The sequence below is a fragment of the Rhipicephalus sanguineus genome, chromosome 6 (genome assembly GCF_013339695.2).
Source record: "Rhipicephalus sanguineus isolate Rsan-2018 chromosome 6, BIME_Rsan_1.4, whole genome shotgun sequence".
Classification (NCBI taxonomy): domain Eukaryota; kingdom Metazoa; phylum Arthropoda; class Arachnida; order Ixodida; family Ixodidae; genus Rhipicephalus; species Rhipicephalus sanguineus.
This window is the reverse complement of record NC_051181.1, coordinates 153,237,367-153,250,154: the sequence shown is the minus strand read 5'-3', so window position 1 is coordinate 153,250,154 and position 12,788 is coordinate 153,237,367. Positions and strand designations below refer to the sequence as shown.

At 47.3% G+C, this 12,788-nt stretch overlaps 2 protein-coding genes across 3 annotated transcripts in view; both read left to right on the top strand.

Annotated features, from left to right (window-relative positions):
• Positions 1 to 12,788, top strand: part of LOC119396821 (glutathione S-transferase omega-1) — a 98,376-nt gene that overhangs the window by 17,782 nt on the left and 67,806 nt on the right. The gene's annotated exons all lie outside the window — the stretch shown is intronic.
• The window catches only part of LOC119396823 (lysozyme c-1), an 82,487-nt gene continuing 78,428 nt past the window's right edge, over positions 8,730 to 12,788 (top strand). The window contains exons 1-5 of one of the 2 annotated variants that reach the window (XM_037664159.2): positions 8,730 to 8,933; positions 9,765 to 9,853; positions 10,418 to 10,478; positions 11,443 to 11,518; positions 11,752 to 11,873. In XM_037664159.2, coding sequence (XP_037520087.1) covers positions 8,804 to 8,933; positions 9,765 to 9,853; positions 10,418 to 10,478; positions 11,443 to 11,518; positions 11,752 to 11,818 — 423 coding nt within the window. In that variant the 5' untranslated portion in view covers positions 8,730 to 8,803 and the 3' untranslated portion in view covers positions 11,819 to 11,873. Of the gene's footprint in view, positions 8,934 to 9,764; positions 9,854 to 10,417; positions 10,479 to 11,442; positions 11,519 to 11,751; positions 11,874 to 12,788 lie in introns of those variants that run through there. The other variant, XM_049417248.1, reaches the window with a different exon arrangement.

The window sequence follows — 12,788 nt, the reverse complement described above, 5'->3', positions numbered from 1 at the left end:
CAAAAATGAAACTTTTATCTTAATTTCGTCTTCTGATGATTATCCTATAATGACGATATAGTTCTCAAAGAATAGTTTATCTGTCTAAGCTGATTTAATGTTTCACTTTAGCGTCCCTTTAATGTACAATTGAATGCACGAGCAAGCAGCCAACTGTAGCCTGCGCTGCCTACGCCGAATGCCACCGACGTGCGAAGAGAAAAAGGTGAGGAAAATACGCTATTTCCGAATACCTAGATTGGAGCACGGATCAGTGTCTGTTCGGGAAAGGGGCAGAAAATATAGTAAGAGGGGAGGAAAAGCTCCCGAGTTCCCTTATGCGCACACCTAAGACGACTGGAAGGCGAAAGCCATCGTTTTCTTCTCAGTCAATGTATTGTTCCCGCGCCGCCACCCTCCGAAAGCTTTCGCACCTAATTTGGTTTTGCATTGCCTCCAGGATCGAATGCACCTCACTTGGTTTTGCACTGCCTCCGTGATGGGCCCACCGTTGACCAAGCTAAGATGCATGTGACGTCACAAACTCTGGCGATCTGTGACGTCACGATGACGTCTTATGGTGATCTCATCACGTGATGATGATTTTTTGCATTACTCGTGTGGACGCCGATAAATTTTCGTGTTTGATGAGGCATCTAAGCATTTCGCCTTAATAAAGAGTAGGCAGCAGCGGCGGCAGGTTCGCAGCTTGCTGCTTAGCCCAGCGGGAGCGGGAAGAAATGCGGACCGCGCGCAGTCGCCTCCCAATGCGCAATCTTGTACACGTTGTGTGACAGAGCGTTCAATCGCGCCACAAGGAAGTGGTCGAGGCTCGTCAGACGGTCAGACGTCAGAACAGCACCGGAAAATGCAGCGCTGTCAGTCATTTTGTCGTCTGCTATGCCAAAAACAGGCACAGAGTGGGCGGAGACGCCGTTCTTTCCGTTATGGATTCGATCGAAATGTAAGCGCTCTGACTGTAGAAGCGAATTGACCTGCTTTGCGTCTCGCTTAATCAAATTCCCGCGCCAACAGTTTGCGAAAATGGCCACCAGCAGCACCACCAAATGTTTCGTGTCGATCTAGTTACTGTATATGCTACATTTAGCCTAGCATATACAAAGCTCTCGTTTCGTGAAAGTGTGACGCATGTAACTCCGCCCAATCAATACATTAACAGAAATGAATTGTTAAAGTCTTCGCGCTCTTCACTTTCAAGCTTCGAAAAACAATGCGCCGAAATACTGATATTCAGTATTTTTTATCATTTTTATCATGCATTTTTTATCATTTTCGACCAATAAGGCAATTGCTTTTTGGTTTATACCTTACCTCCTTGTTCAGAAATGACACCAAAATTTATTTGCTAAGCGAGTGCATGGTGTAAAATGGTGGGTTTTCGCGTCCGAAGCCTGGAGACGCAACCACGACATTATATTTGTGACTATGCGCTGCTATATTGCGCAAATCCACCTGAAAACATAACAGCATTAATTTCGATTTATGGGCTGCAGTAAGGTGCAGAGTAACTTCTAAACACTATATACAGTGCCGTTCCTGTGGCCTAGTTGGCAAAGCACTCTGTTCGCAATCGAAGGGTCGGTGGTTCGAATCACGCAGTTGGTTCCGATCCTAGAAAGGTAAGGCTTTAGAAACCCAAATTTTTATGCTGAAGTTTTTGATAAAATTGATATCTTGAGCCTTTGTTAATGATGCCCGTGCAGCATTGGTGGCGAAACTGTTGAGCGACCACTTCCTATGCGAAAGGTGCAGGGTTCGATTCCCAGTGCCGACCGGGTACCTACCGGCTTTGTACAAAGATTGCAGGCGGGCTTCGCGGTGGTGCTACGGCAGCACGAACCTTGAGGGCTCCCGAACTGCTGGCATGGGACTACTCGGCCTTGTCCCATGCCGCTAAAGGGGAGCCCTTGCTTTCATATTTTTTTTAATTCAAATGTAAAAAAAAAAGAAAGCGAGACCACACTAACGGCCTGGCGGGCCTCTCTATTGTACAGCGAACATATGAAGTGATGGGTGTGTGACATCTGTCACCCACATAACGGTAGGCTGTGTGATTCGAACCACCGCCCTTTCGGGTATGAACAGAACGTTATAAGCACTGAGCTACCGCACAGGCACAGGAGGCGGTTTTTACAAGTTGGTCTGCACATTTTTCCTGCTCATATTTAAAAATAAAAAGCTAGACTCTTGCGTTTTAGCCACGGTAACTTCATCACTGCAAGGTTTGACGTCAGAGAAAAGTTGAGCCTTATCATGGGTGATAAGGGCCTCAACTTTTTTGACTGCTTTTCGGCATTTACTGCGGCGAAGCCAACGCATCAGGGGAATCTCTAGCTCGAAATGACACACGGAATCCCCCTCGCTGCACGGTGTGACGTCAGACAAAAGTTGAGCCTTATCATGCGTGATAAGGGCCTCAACTTTTTCGACTGCTTTTCGACACCTAGTGCGGCGAAGCCGACGCATCAGAATCTTTAGCTCGAAATAACGCACGGAAGCCCCCTCGCTGCAAGGTGTGACGTCAGACAAAAGTTGAGCCTTATCATGCGTGATAAGGGCCTCAACTTTTTCGACTGCTTTTCGACATCTAGTGCGGCGAAGCCGACGCATCAGAATCTTTAGCTCGAAATAACGCACGGAAGCCCCCTCGCTGCAAGGTGTGACGTCAGACAAAAGTTGAGCCTTATCATGGGTGATAAGGGCCTCAACTTTTTCGACTGCTTTTCGACACCTAGTGCGGCGAAGCCAACACATCCGGAGAATCTTAAGCTCGAAATAACGCACGGAAGCCCCTCGCTGCAAGGCGTGACGTCAGACAAAAGTTGAGCCTTATCATGGGTGATAAGGGCCTCAACTTTTTTGACTGCTTTTCGACATCTACCGCGGCGAAGCCACCGCATCAGGAGAATCTTAAGCTCGAAATAACGCACGGAAGCCCCCTCGCCGCAAGGCGTGACGTCAGACAAAAGTTGAGCCTTATCATGGGCGATAAGGGCCTCAACTTTTTTGAGTGCTTTTCGACATCTACTGCGGAGAAGCCAACGACCCAGGGGAATCTTCAGCTCGAAATAACGCACAGAAGGCCCGTCGCTGCACGGTGTGACGTCAGACAAAAGTTGAGCCTTATCATGCGTGATAAGGGCCTCAACTTTTTTGACTGCTTTTCGGCATTTACTGCTGCGAAGCCAACGCATCAGGGGAATCTCTAGCTCGAAATAACACACGGAATCCCCCTCGCTGCAAGGTGTGACGTCAGACAAAAGTTGAGCCTTATCATGGGTGATAAGGGCCTCAACTTTTTTTCCTGCTTTTCGACATCTAGTGCGGCGAAGCCAACGCATCTGGAGAATCTTTAGCTTGAAATAACGCACGGAAGCCTCCTCGCTGCAAGGTGTGACGTCAGACAAAAGTTGGGCCTTATCATGGGTGATAAGGGCCTCAACTTTTTTGACTGCTTTTCGACATCTACTGCGGTGAAGCCAACGACCCAGGGGAATCTTCAGCTCGAAATAACGCACAGAAGGCCCGTCGCTGCAAGGTGTGACGTCAGACAAAAGTTGAGCCTTATCATGGGTGATAAGGGCCTCAACTTTTTTTCCTGGTTTTCGACATCTAGTGCGGCGAAGCCAACGCATCTGGAGAATCTTTAGCTCGAAATAACGCACGGAAGCCCCCTCGCTGCAAGGTGTGACGTCAGACAAAAGTTGGGCCTTATCATGGGTGATAAGGTCCTCAACTTTTTTGACTGCTTTTCGACATCTACTGCGGTGAAGCCAACGACCCAGGGGAATCTTCAGCTCGAAATAACGCACAGAAGGCCCGTCGCTGCAAGGTGTGACGTCAGACAAAAGTTGAGCCTTATCATGGTGATAAGGGCCGCAACTTTTTCGACTGCTTTTCGACAACTACTGCGGAGAAGCCAACTCATCAGAGGAATATTTAGCTCGGAAGGCTCTCGCAAAGCCGACATTGAACATTGCGCGTATTAGGAAAGTTCCGACATCGTGAAAGTTAATTAATGCGGAACACATGTTTTGATGATGGCAGGATGGGCTTTTCGTTGCGCCGTTGGAGGTGCTCACGTACGCTAGGTAGAAAGAAAGACGCCGTGCCGATGTCGCCCGAAAACGTTCCAGGGAAGGTCGCAAACACAGACTTTCCTACAATAAAACTCTACGTTTACGCATCACTTACACAAATACCAATGGAGATTTTGCGTATATTACCTTTCAAATGCGTAACCATTTCTTCTATTGCTTTCTAAAATTCAGGCAAGAAAAAAAACAAGCACGACCAAACGTTTAGGTCTGGCTGGCCTCTCTTTCGTGTTTGAGAGTAGGCCTGAACATCACTTCAGCCCGCGCTCAAGCGTTGAATGGTGGGCGTACGTGTGAGCCTCTGTGCCCCCTTGACGGTAGGACTTTGTTTCTACTCAGCAATACCCGCGGTGTGATTCGAACTACCGCTCGATCGGGAAACGATTAGGAACTCAGCACCATACTCACTCAGCCACCACAAAGGAGCAGGAAGCTGTGTTTAGAAGTTGGTCTGCACATTATTCCGACCCAGCCTTAAAAATTAAAAGGTGGTTCGTAGCCTCATCCCTGTATGACGGCCTTTTCTGTCAACGAATCCGGCAACGAGATTCGAACCAGCGCCCTTTCGGGTACGAGCTGAGCACGTTAGCATCTCGGCTACCCCGGCGGCACAGGAACCAGTGTTTACAAGTTAGTCTGCACAGCTTTTGTTGTGTGATTTCGGTGCCCGGATATCAGTATTTTGCAAAAGCTAGAGGTGTATGAAACATTCGTTTTGATGCGTATCGTGTACGCCTGTTCAGAATCAACGGTACAGATAATACGAACATTTATGAGAACGCCTAGCACAGTCGTAAGCAGGCTTAACGCAAACACGGGAGCGCGTGTCCGTCCATGGAGTAAGACAAATCGCGATGAACGAATTGATGTATTAATAATAATTACTGGTATTCTACGTCCCAAATCTGTCCCCCACGATATGATTATGAGGGATGGCGTCGTGGTGGGCTTTGGGAAATTTCGACCGCCTGGCGTTCTTTAACGTACACCTAAAACTAGATTACACCAGGGCCTCTAACATATCGCCCTCCACTATATCCCACACGTCACGTCAGCGGTCGAGGCACCATAAACACTAGACCCCCGTGTTGGCTAAAGGAATTGATGTATAAACGAAATAAACTATACAAAAAGACTGTGAAAGTGTGGGCTTCGAACCTATACGCCCCACCCAAGGAGGTTCTATAGAACCTCTGGAGTGGCAGTCCCGGCCTCCGCCAACGGAGCAAGTGAACGCCGCCGGCGGCCATGTAGCTAGAGGAAAAACACGGCGCGAGCGCCATAGACGGCATGGAATACGCGCGGCGAGCGCGTTGGTTTGCAGTCCCACAATCAAAAAAATGAGATGGAAACTGCTTTAAACCCACGACAGTTGCCTCTTTCTCGTTTATGAAACAAATTATGTCATACTATTACGTGAGTGAGTGAGTGAATAACTGTTATAAGTTCCTGCAGGTTTCCGGGCTGGGTTCCGCCTAGGAGTCGGCCGAGAGACCGTGGTCTCTCAGCAGCTTCCTTGGCCGCTGGATTCGCCCAGAGTGATTGTCTAGTCCTGAGCTGAGCTATTACGTCAGCTGCAGACTTTCAGAATAATCTGTTGTCGAAGGGGTGCTTCGTATACGAGCGCGCTGTAATAACATATGTGTTACTAGGAACTGGGTTTTTGTGTTGTAACGGCGTCAGTGTCAAGGGGTACCACAAGCTAACGTGGAACGCACTTATTTCTCTTACATAAGCACACATCAATCACGCGAACATTTGGCCGAATGAGGATTCGCAAGCATTAACCTACGTGGGCGACGTGTGCCATCACGGCAAGCGCAGGCGCGCACAGCCTCGAAACGAGGTAGCTCTCAGTGGTAGCTCTCGCCCTCTCAGACTAGACGCATAAAAAGTAAAGCAGCCGCGTCCTTCGTGTTCATCGATTTCGGTTTGGTCGGATTTCAAAAGAGTTTACATCTTGCTTTGCCGCAATTTTTTCTTTTCGTAACTATTTGTGTTGAAGCTACGTCAAGGAGGTAGAACTAACAAGCTTTTGTAGATGCGCTGGGAAAGCAGAAAAATTGTAGGTACAAATTGTAGGTGCCAGGCCGTCGATTCTGCCCCGTTCTGTCGAAGCAGCATTCTGCGAAGTGAATAGAGCAGAGGTGGTTGGGGCGGTTGTTCCTTGGCAACCTGGCGCAACCCACCGCGGGGTATCGGCCATGAAACGGGCGGCACCTTATTTTAGAGATAAAATTGTTTTACATGGAGCAGAGGTGGTCAGAGCTGGTCGAGCTGGTAACCGTCCTTAGCTCTCTAACCACTTCTTCGACCGGCACGTTCCCAGGTAGAACGCTGCGCGCAGTCTTTGGAAACATGTAACACGGATAATCACGTCATGGAATGTTGCGTTTGCCAATTCCTCGATAAACATCCATCAAATTCGATATCCATGCACGGATAAATATGCATGCACGCCGTCAGTCTTGACTTGCAAGAAAACACCAGAAAGCTCGGAATTCTAAGGGCGTTCTGACTTCCTACTCGTACCCGTCCAGCTAGACTGCACCCACTTCGTGTATACACTTAAAAGTCACGTACAACGTCGTGTCAGCGAACATTTAAAGCGTAAAATTTTCGTCGCTACAACTGCACGCATGTATTACATGTATGCGCACCTTTCAAATTGTTTCCAGTTTAACAGCATGCACGAAAAACAGACAATCGTCAGCGAACTAAGTGAGGACACTTACACGTGAAAAGTGATCCCAGGCGTCTTCTTATTGCGATTTGTGCAGCCATAAGCGACGCACGAAGTCGCCATGGCCTCGTAAAATGTTTAACTGCTTTACAAAAGCATGCCACCGTCCCCAAAGACAACTGCGACGGCGGGGCAACGGAGCGCACTCCGTCGTCTGCTTCCGAGTTTTTCCTTTTGCAATATGGCGGCGACCGGCTTCACTTACGGGGGCGCCACCTCCACTCCAGAAGAAATAGTATATAACCTCCTTGGCCCCACCCCTCAGAAGCCGAGCGTCTTACCCACTGGGCTACACACAATAAACGCGAAATGTGAAATGATATGAATGTGCTGCATCGGCGGAGCAGCAGCAAGACGCTGACAGATGCAAGAAAGAAGGAGAAAGATGTCGCCGATGGCCGATGTCGCCCGTCAACGACGTTCCAAGGAAAGCAACAATGCTGTACAGGAGCGGGAAATACAGGCGCGTGATACTGGACGACATGACATCAGGAGCAAAAACGCACTACTCGCCCTCTTCTTAGTCGTCTTACGTTGGTCTAGGGCGCTTCTCCGCTTCCCCATTCCTTTGGCGGTGTTCCTTGCAAGTGAACCGAACAACGCTCTAATATGATGGGCGATAATTAGGATGGATGGACACAACTTTATTGCATGAACACAAAAATTGGAGGGGACCCTAATTCTTGACTTAGGTATCTGATAGTTGCATTCGCAACTCGGCGTTCGTGTATTCCTTCTGTTAACATTGCGTTTCGTCGCACTGGCGAAGTGGATCTCAGAGGCCACGTAGAAAGAGGCGCATGATTGAGATATGCTCATCCAGGTGCCGCAGCGGTCCCAGTGGCTCTAAAGTAAGTGGCTCTCCAGAAAACCGTCTGCACTTTCAATAAACTCATTAAATTAATTTTCATTACATATACTCACACTTAACTGGACCTTATCTTAAGTGAACTTACGCTCCGATTTCGAGCCAGTTTTATTTTTTACAAGCTCTTTTTTTTTCAATATTTGTGAAACCGGAAATAATTGCTCGACCGGAGGTTCTTGGAATAGAAACAAGAATGTCACTCGCCGCTCGTGCCACTAAAAAGGAGTCAGGAAGGCGCTCGTTCGGCCTCCATCGTATTGTGCGTATCTTAACTCGCGTCCCATATTTGAAAGCTACGTTTCTTAAGTACTCTTAAGGTACCAAACACAGGCTACTCCATGGAGCATACGGCGACGAAGCAGCATGTGGTTAGGATACCAAACGCTTACACATAATTCGGACAACTACCAGTGGAGACCTTGGATGAATTTTTTTTACCTGTATTAATTGATAAAAATTAACCCGTAAAGTTACTTGAAACGCCACTGCGAGAAGCGCACCTGTGAAGCGCACCCACCTTTTTAACTCAATCAGGAAGCATTCACTGTTATACGCTAAGCTACTATTGAAGTCATTTCATATCATTCTGGCTACCTTGTGACTTTAAAAATTTAAGTTTCAGTGCCTCATTAAGTAGGTCCTTTCAAATTAAAAAAAAAATAGTTAACGCGCCCAACGGTGTGATGGAACCTAGACCCACCAGTCCAACGCCCCAGTTCGCAGTCTAGCTATTAAAAAAAATAAAATAAAATAATAAAAATAAAATAAATAAATAAATAACATAAAATGAAGAAGAAAGAATGTACGCACGGCTTTGGGCGCTAAATTGTCGTAACTACACCGTTTGCAGTCCTTGAAAACTTTGACACTTCAATGGTTTGTCGCAATCGTCTCTACACGTGCTCATTGTGCGAAATCTCTATCTTTTATTTCATTTTACTTTGCCTCCTGCAAAGGCGTCTACTTTTCGAATAGAATGGCTCGTGTACGAGGAGGTGCTGCATTAAAAAGCCACATTTCTTCGTGTCGTGCGCCGTGAAATTATGACCGAGTAAATTCGGAGTACCTGGTTGCAGAACGCAGTCGTTTCAAGATATGCTGCTGCTTGTTAAAACAGCCGTTCTGCTCACTCTGGTTATGGCGACAGTGGGCAAGCGATTCACACGCTGCTCCTTGTCGAAAGAACTTGCCAAGAATCGCATACCCAGGAGGCAGATGGCCGACTGTAAGTCGCAACAAGACGTTCGCGTCCGTCATTGTTTCAAGCCGCTGGAATGTCTTGCTATAGGCTTATTCGTTAATGATGCGTGATTAGCCTGTGCTACCAGATTGCACTTTCAATGCTTTCAATGCTACCGTTTCAATCGGTGCAACGTGACTGACATCACGCTTTTGTGTTGTGTGTTTAATACTTAATCGTTGCGCCATTGCCGATGGGAAAAAAAAGGGAAGAAAAATAAAACGTTGTAAGACTAGGTAACTAAGAAAGAAACATATCTTAAAGAAATCAGCAGAACAACTTTGTCTTTTTGTGCTCCTCCTATCGATTTAAATGGCCTCTGAACAACCCACCTTTTCTTTTACTGATGACGGCGATGACGGTCAACTTTAATGGCGAAAGGGCAACTCTGGCCAGAGAGCACCAAACACAGGGTAGGTGTTCGTCTCAGTTAAAAAGGACTACTCAGCGCGAAGAACAAAATAAAACCGCTGGTTTTTTGACTTGGTAAAAATACACACTCCCTGGATAAAAGACGGAGGTGGGAACATCTCAGCCAAGATTTACAGGCGTGAACACCAACAAAGCGCGAAATTTGCCTCTTTATATACATTTTTTTAAAGTAACATAGGCCTGTTCGCCATGGAGTTTGCACAAATAAGCTGACGATGATAACACGAACACTTGATGCCGATCGCTGCGTCTCAGGACCGCCATAGAACACCTACCCAAGGCTCTGTGATAATGAAGACTCCATAAGCTCGCGAACTTTCATTTTTATTTTTTTGTCAGGGCAGCACAGAGAAGCACTTTTCCCATTGCCGTTATCTCTCACAGGGGTATGCCTCGTGAACTCCGAAAGTGGCACGAACACGAGAGCGAAGCACCGCAACACAGATGGCAGCGTCGACTACGGTCTTTTCCAGGTAAGCAAGTCATCTGCAGTGTAGGATGCAGGCCACCGCTGGTTATGCTTCTTAAACAGGGCGAAAATAACAAAGAAATGCACTTGACAGAGGAGCTCGAGAAAGAAGTGCAGTTAAAGACGTAAATATGTTTTATTGTGATCATCCTATAGTAGTACTATTGATGAAGGGGAAGTCTTAAAGTTCAGTGACGGTTACGCGGTAAGTGGAGAGAAACGCGTTAGCATTGCCTCTCATGACCTTGACACTTACCTTGGCAGCCAAAAGTATCCAGCGCTAGCCGATGTAGCCAACACTATAGCCCACATTAACTGTCAGTTAGAAAACATTAACCAACAGTGCTAGTATTATTAGAGTAAATAAGGCAGGCCAGTCGCAAACAATCGGATGGCGTCCCAAAAGTCAAGGGCCTGTCTTGCAAGTAGCCTAATGAGGTCCAAAAGGCAGCCTCTCACATTCGTGTTGTAAACAGCGTGTTTCGTTAGTTCCCGTGTAAGAGCGCATAAGGAGCAAACTACACTGTCTGTTCTTTATTGTGTTTTGTGTTCTTTTGCTCGTTTCTAGATAAACAACAGGTACTGGTGCAGCCCTGGTCCTCACAACGAATGCCGGGTCAAATGTAGAGGTACGACACTCAGTCTGCGTAACTTTGTAGGGAAGTCGAACATCCAACAAGTAAAATGCTCTCTCCGCGTAAGAACAACCTCGCTTTCACGTGTACGGTGACCTGAAATTCGACACTTCTCGAGTGCGTGCAGTGCGTGCGACGAGGCACTTGTTGAACCTGACGTCCATTTAAAGCGGAGCTGCACGACATTAGGCACACGAGAAGGTAGGTGTGTGTGTGTGCGCGTGCGCGTGTGCGAGAGAGAGAGAGAGAGAGACCAATTCCGAATTCTGTGGCGTGCCATTGCTGCTCGGAATAGGCGCATAAGACGTACGTACACAAGTTTTCTGGCAAAACATAATACGACAATTACGTGTTAGCGCTTCCAAGTTCATTAAACAAACAAAAAACAAACGCGCGGTGCACATAATAAAGAAGCACTACCGCCGAATACGCTGGTCAGGTTGGCAATGCCAATGCTGTGTTATAATTAAATCGATCACGCGTTTTCCCGCCATGTGTTTCAAACGAATGATGAACGTAAAAGCCTGCGTATGTGTGTACATGAGGGATGGAAAGAAACGCGAACAGCGCGGCGAGCTGTTTTCATCACACTCTGACCTTGGTGCCAATAAAAAGATGCTAGGTGGTTCTTGATTCTATCAAGGATGACTCCAGTGGCTTTGTATCACCATACAGGCTACAACCGCTTGAAAATAAATGCGAAAAAGCAGAGAATGTAAACGCCGCATGTTCGCGTTTCTTTCCATCCCCACTGTACATGTGCTTTCGCTTGTACATGTACATGCGCAGTTTCTTCCGTTAATTCTTGCTTCGTTTCAAAAAGCTCAACAAATCGATTGTGTATTCGACGTTGTGTATTTCGACTCTACCGTAGTAATACTTTCATATATTAAGCATGACGTCTCCATCATTGTGCTTACACAAAGATCCTTACGGCTGCTATTCGCAATTCCAACAGATCTGCTCTCTAACAACATAAAGGCAGCAGTAAAATGTGCCAAATTCATCCACAGAAGACAAGGATTCAGAGCCTGGTAAGTTTACGCTACGTGAACTGAACTAGTCAGTATTAGGGCGCACTTGCTCTTCGAGGAAAACACTCGGGCGCTGTGATGTCATTATAAAAAGTAACAATTTTGAACTTAGCATTCAGTTGCGTCACTATCAAGCAAAATTCAGTTCTTCATTCCGCCTGATTCCATAATTTTGGTTTATCTCCCTGCCTTTCTCTCAATTGATTATCTCTCTCTCTCTATTACGCCAATAGGTACGGTTGGCAGGCAAAGTGCCGTGGAAGAAATCTCGGAGGCTACACTAAAGGCTGCAAGTTCTGAGAAATAAACAGTTTATTTTCGCTTTGTTTCCACTAAACTCGGCCTTTGGTGGCCCTTTCACGATCTACGTGCGCATCTTACGCCGACAATGAACGCAATATAAAAGACAAACAAAATAGAGCATCGGCTATATCAGCCTTTACACGAAATGCACACAGAGACTTCTGAGCATAATAACAACAAATAAGCAATACTCAGTTCTAGTTAACAGGACAACACACATCTCGAGTATGGCTCTCAAAACTGCATTACTTCCGCAGATGCCACCGAACATCGTACACATATGCCGACTTCTACGCGTGAGTGTGTCGCAGGTGCGCGGCGTGGGCCGCGATCCTACGGCACGCCCAGCGACGCACTGCACATTGAAGACTTTCACTGTGTAATGGAAGCGAATCCCGAAAGTCGTGCTCTCGCAGTACAGTCCGCGGTAAAAAAGTGCGGTAGCGAAGGTAGCGAAATGGCCGCTTTTTCGGATGCCATGTACCTAAGGCAATTTCCGTCCGTTTCACTGACTCTGTATTAGGCCCACACATTACTCACTGCTAGCCGGTAGCTTTGTCACGTGTAGTAGCCATGTTTTAATGCACAGGTCTCGGCGATTGAAACGCGATAGACGGAGCGCGTGGCTGTTGGCGCTGAGGGTGACGGAAAGGGCGAGGGCTTCGTGAAGCACGGTGACAGCGTCCGGTGGAATGTGTTCAGACTGTGGTTCTTGGTGGCGCCGGCGAAGCGCTACTTGCCATGGATTCAAAACAGTGCGCTGCGGCTGGAGCTGGCGTGCGGGCGTTAGGATGGATTGCAGCGCTCCGCCGGCGCCACCGAGAACCACAGACTGAATGACTGTTTACCGGATGCAGTCAACATGCGTCGCAAACGCTCTTGCCTTCAACGTCACCCTCACTGTCAGCAGCCACGCATTCCGAGCGTCGTGTTTCAATCGCCGAGCACTTCACTAACGACAGAGGCT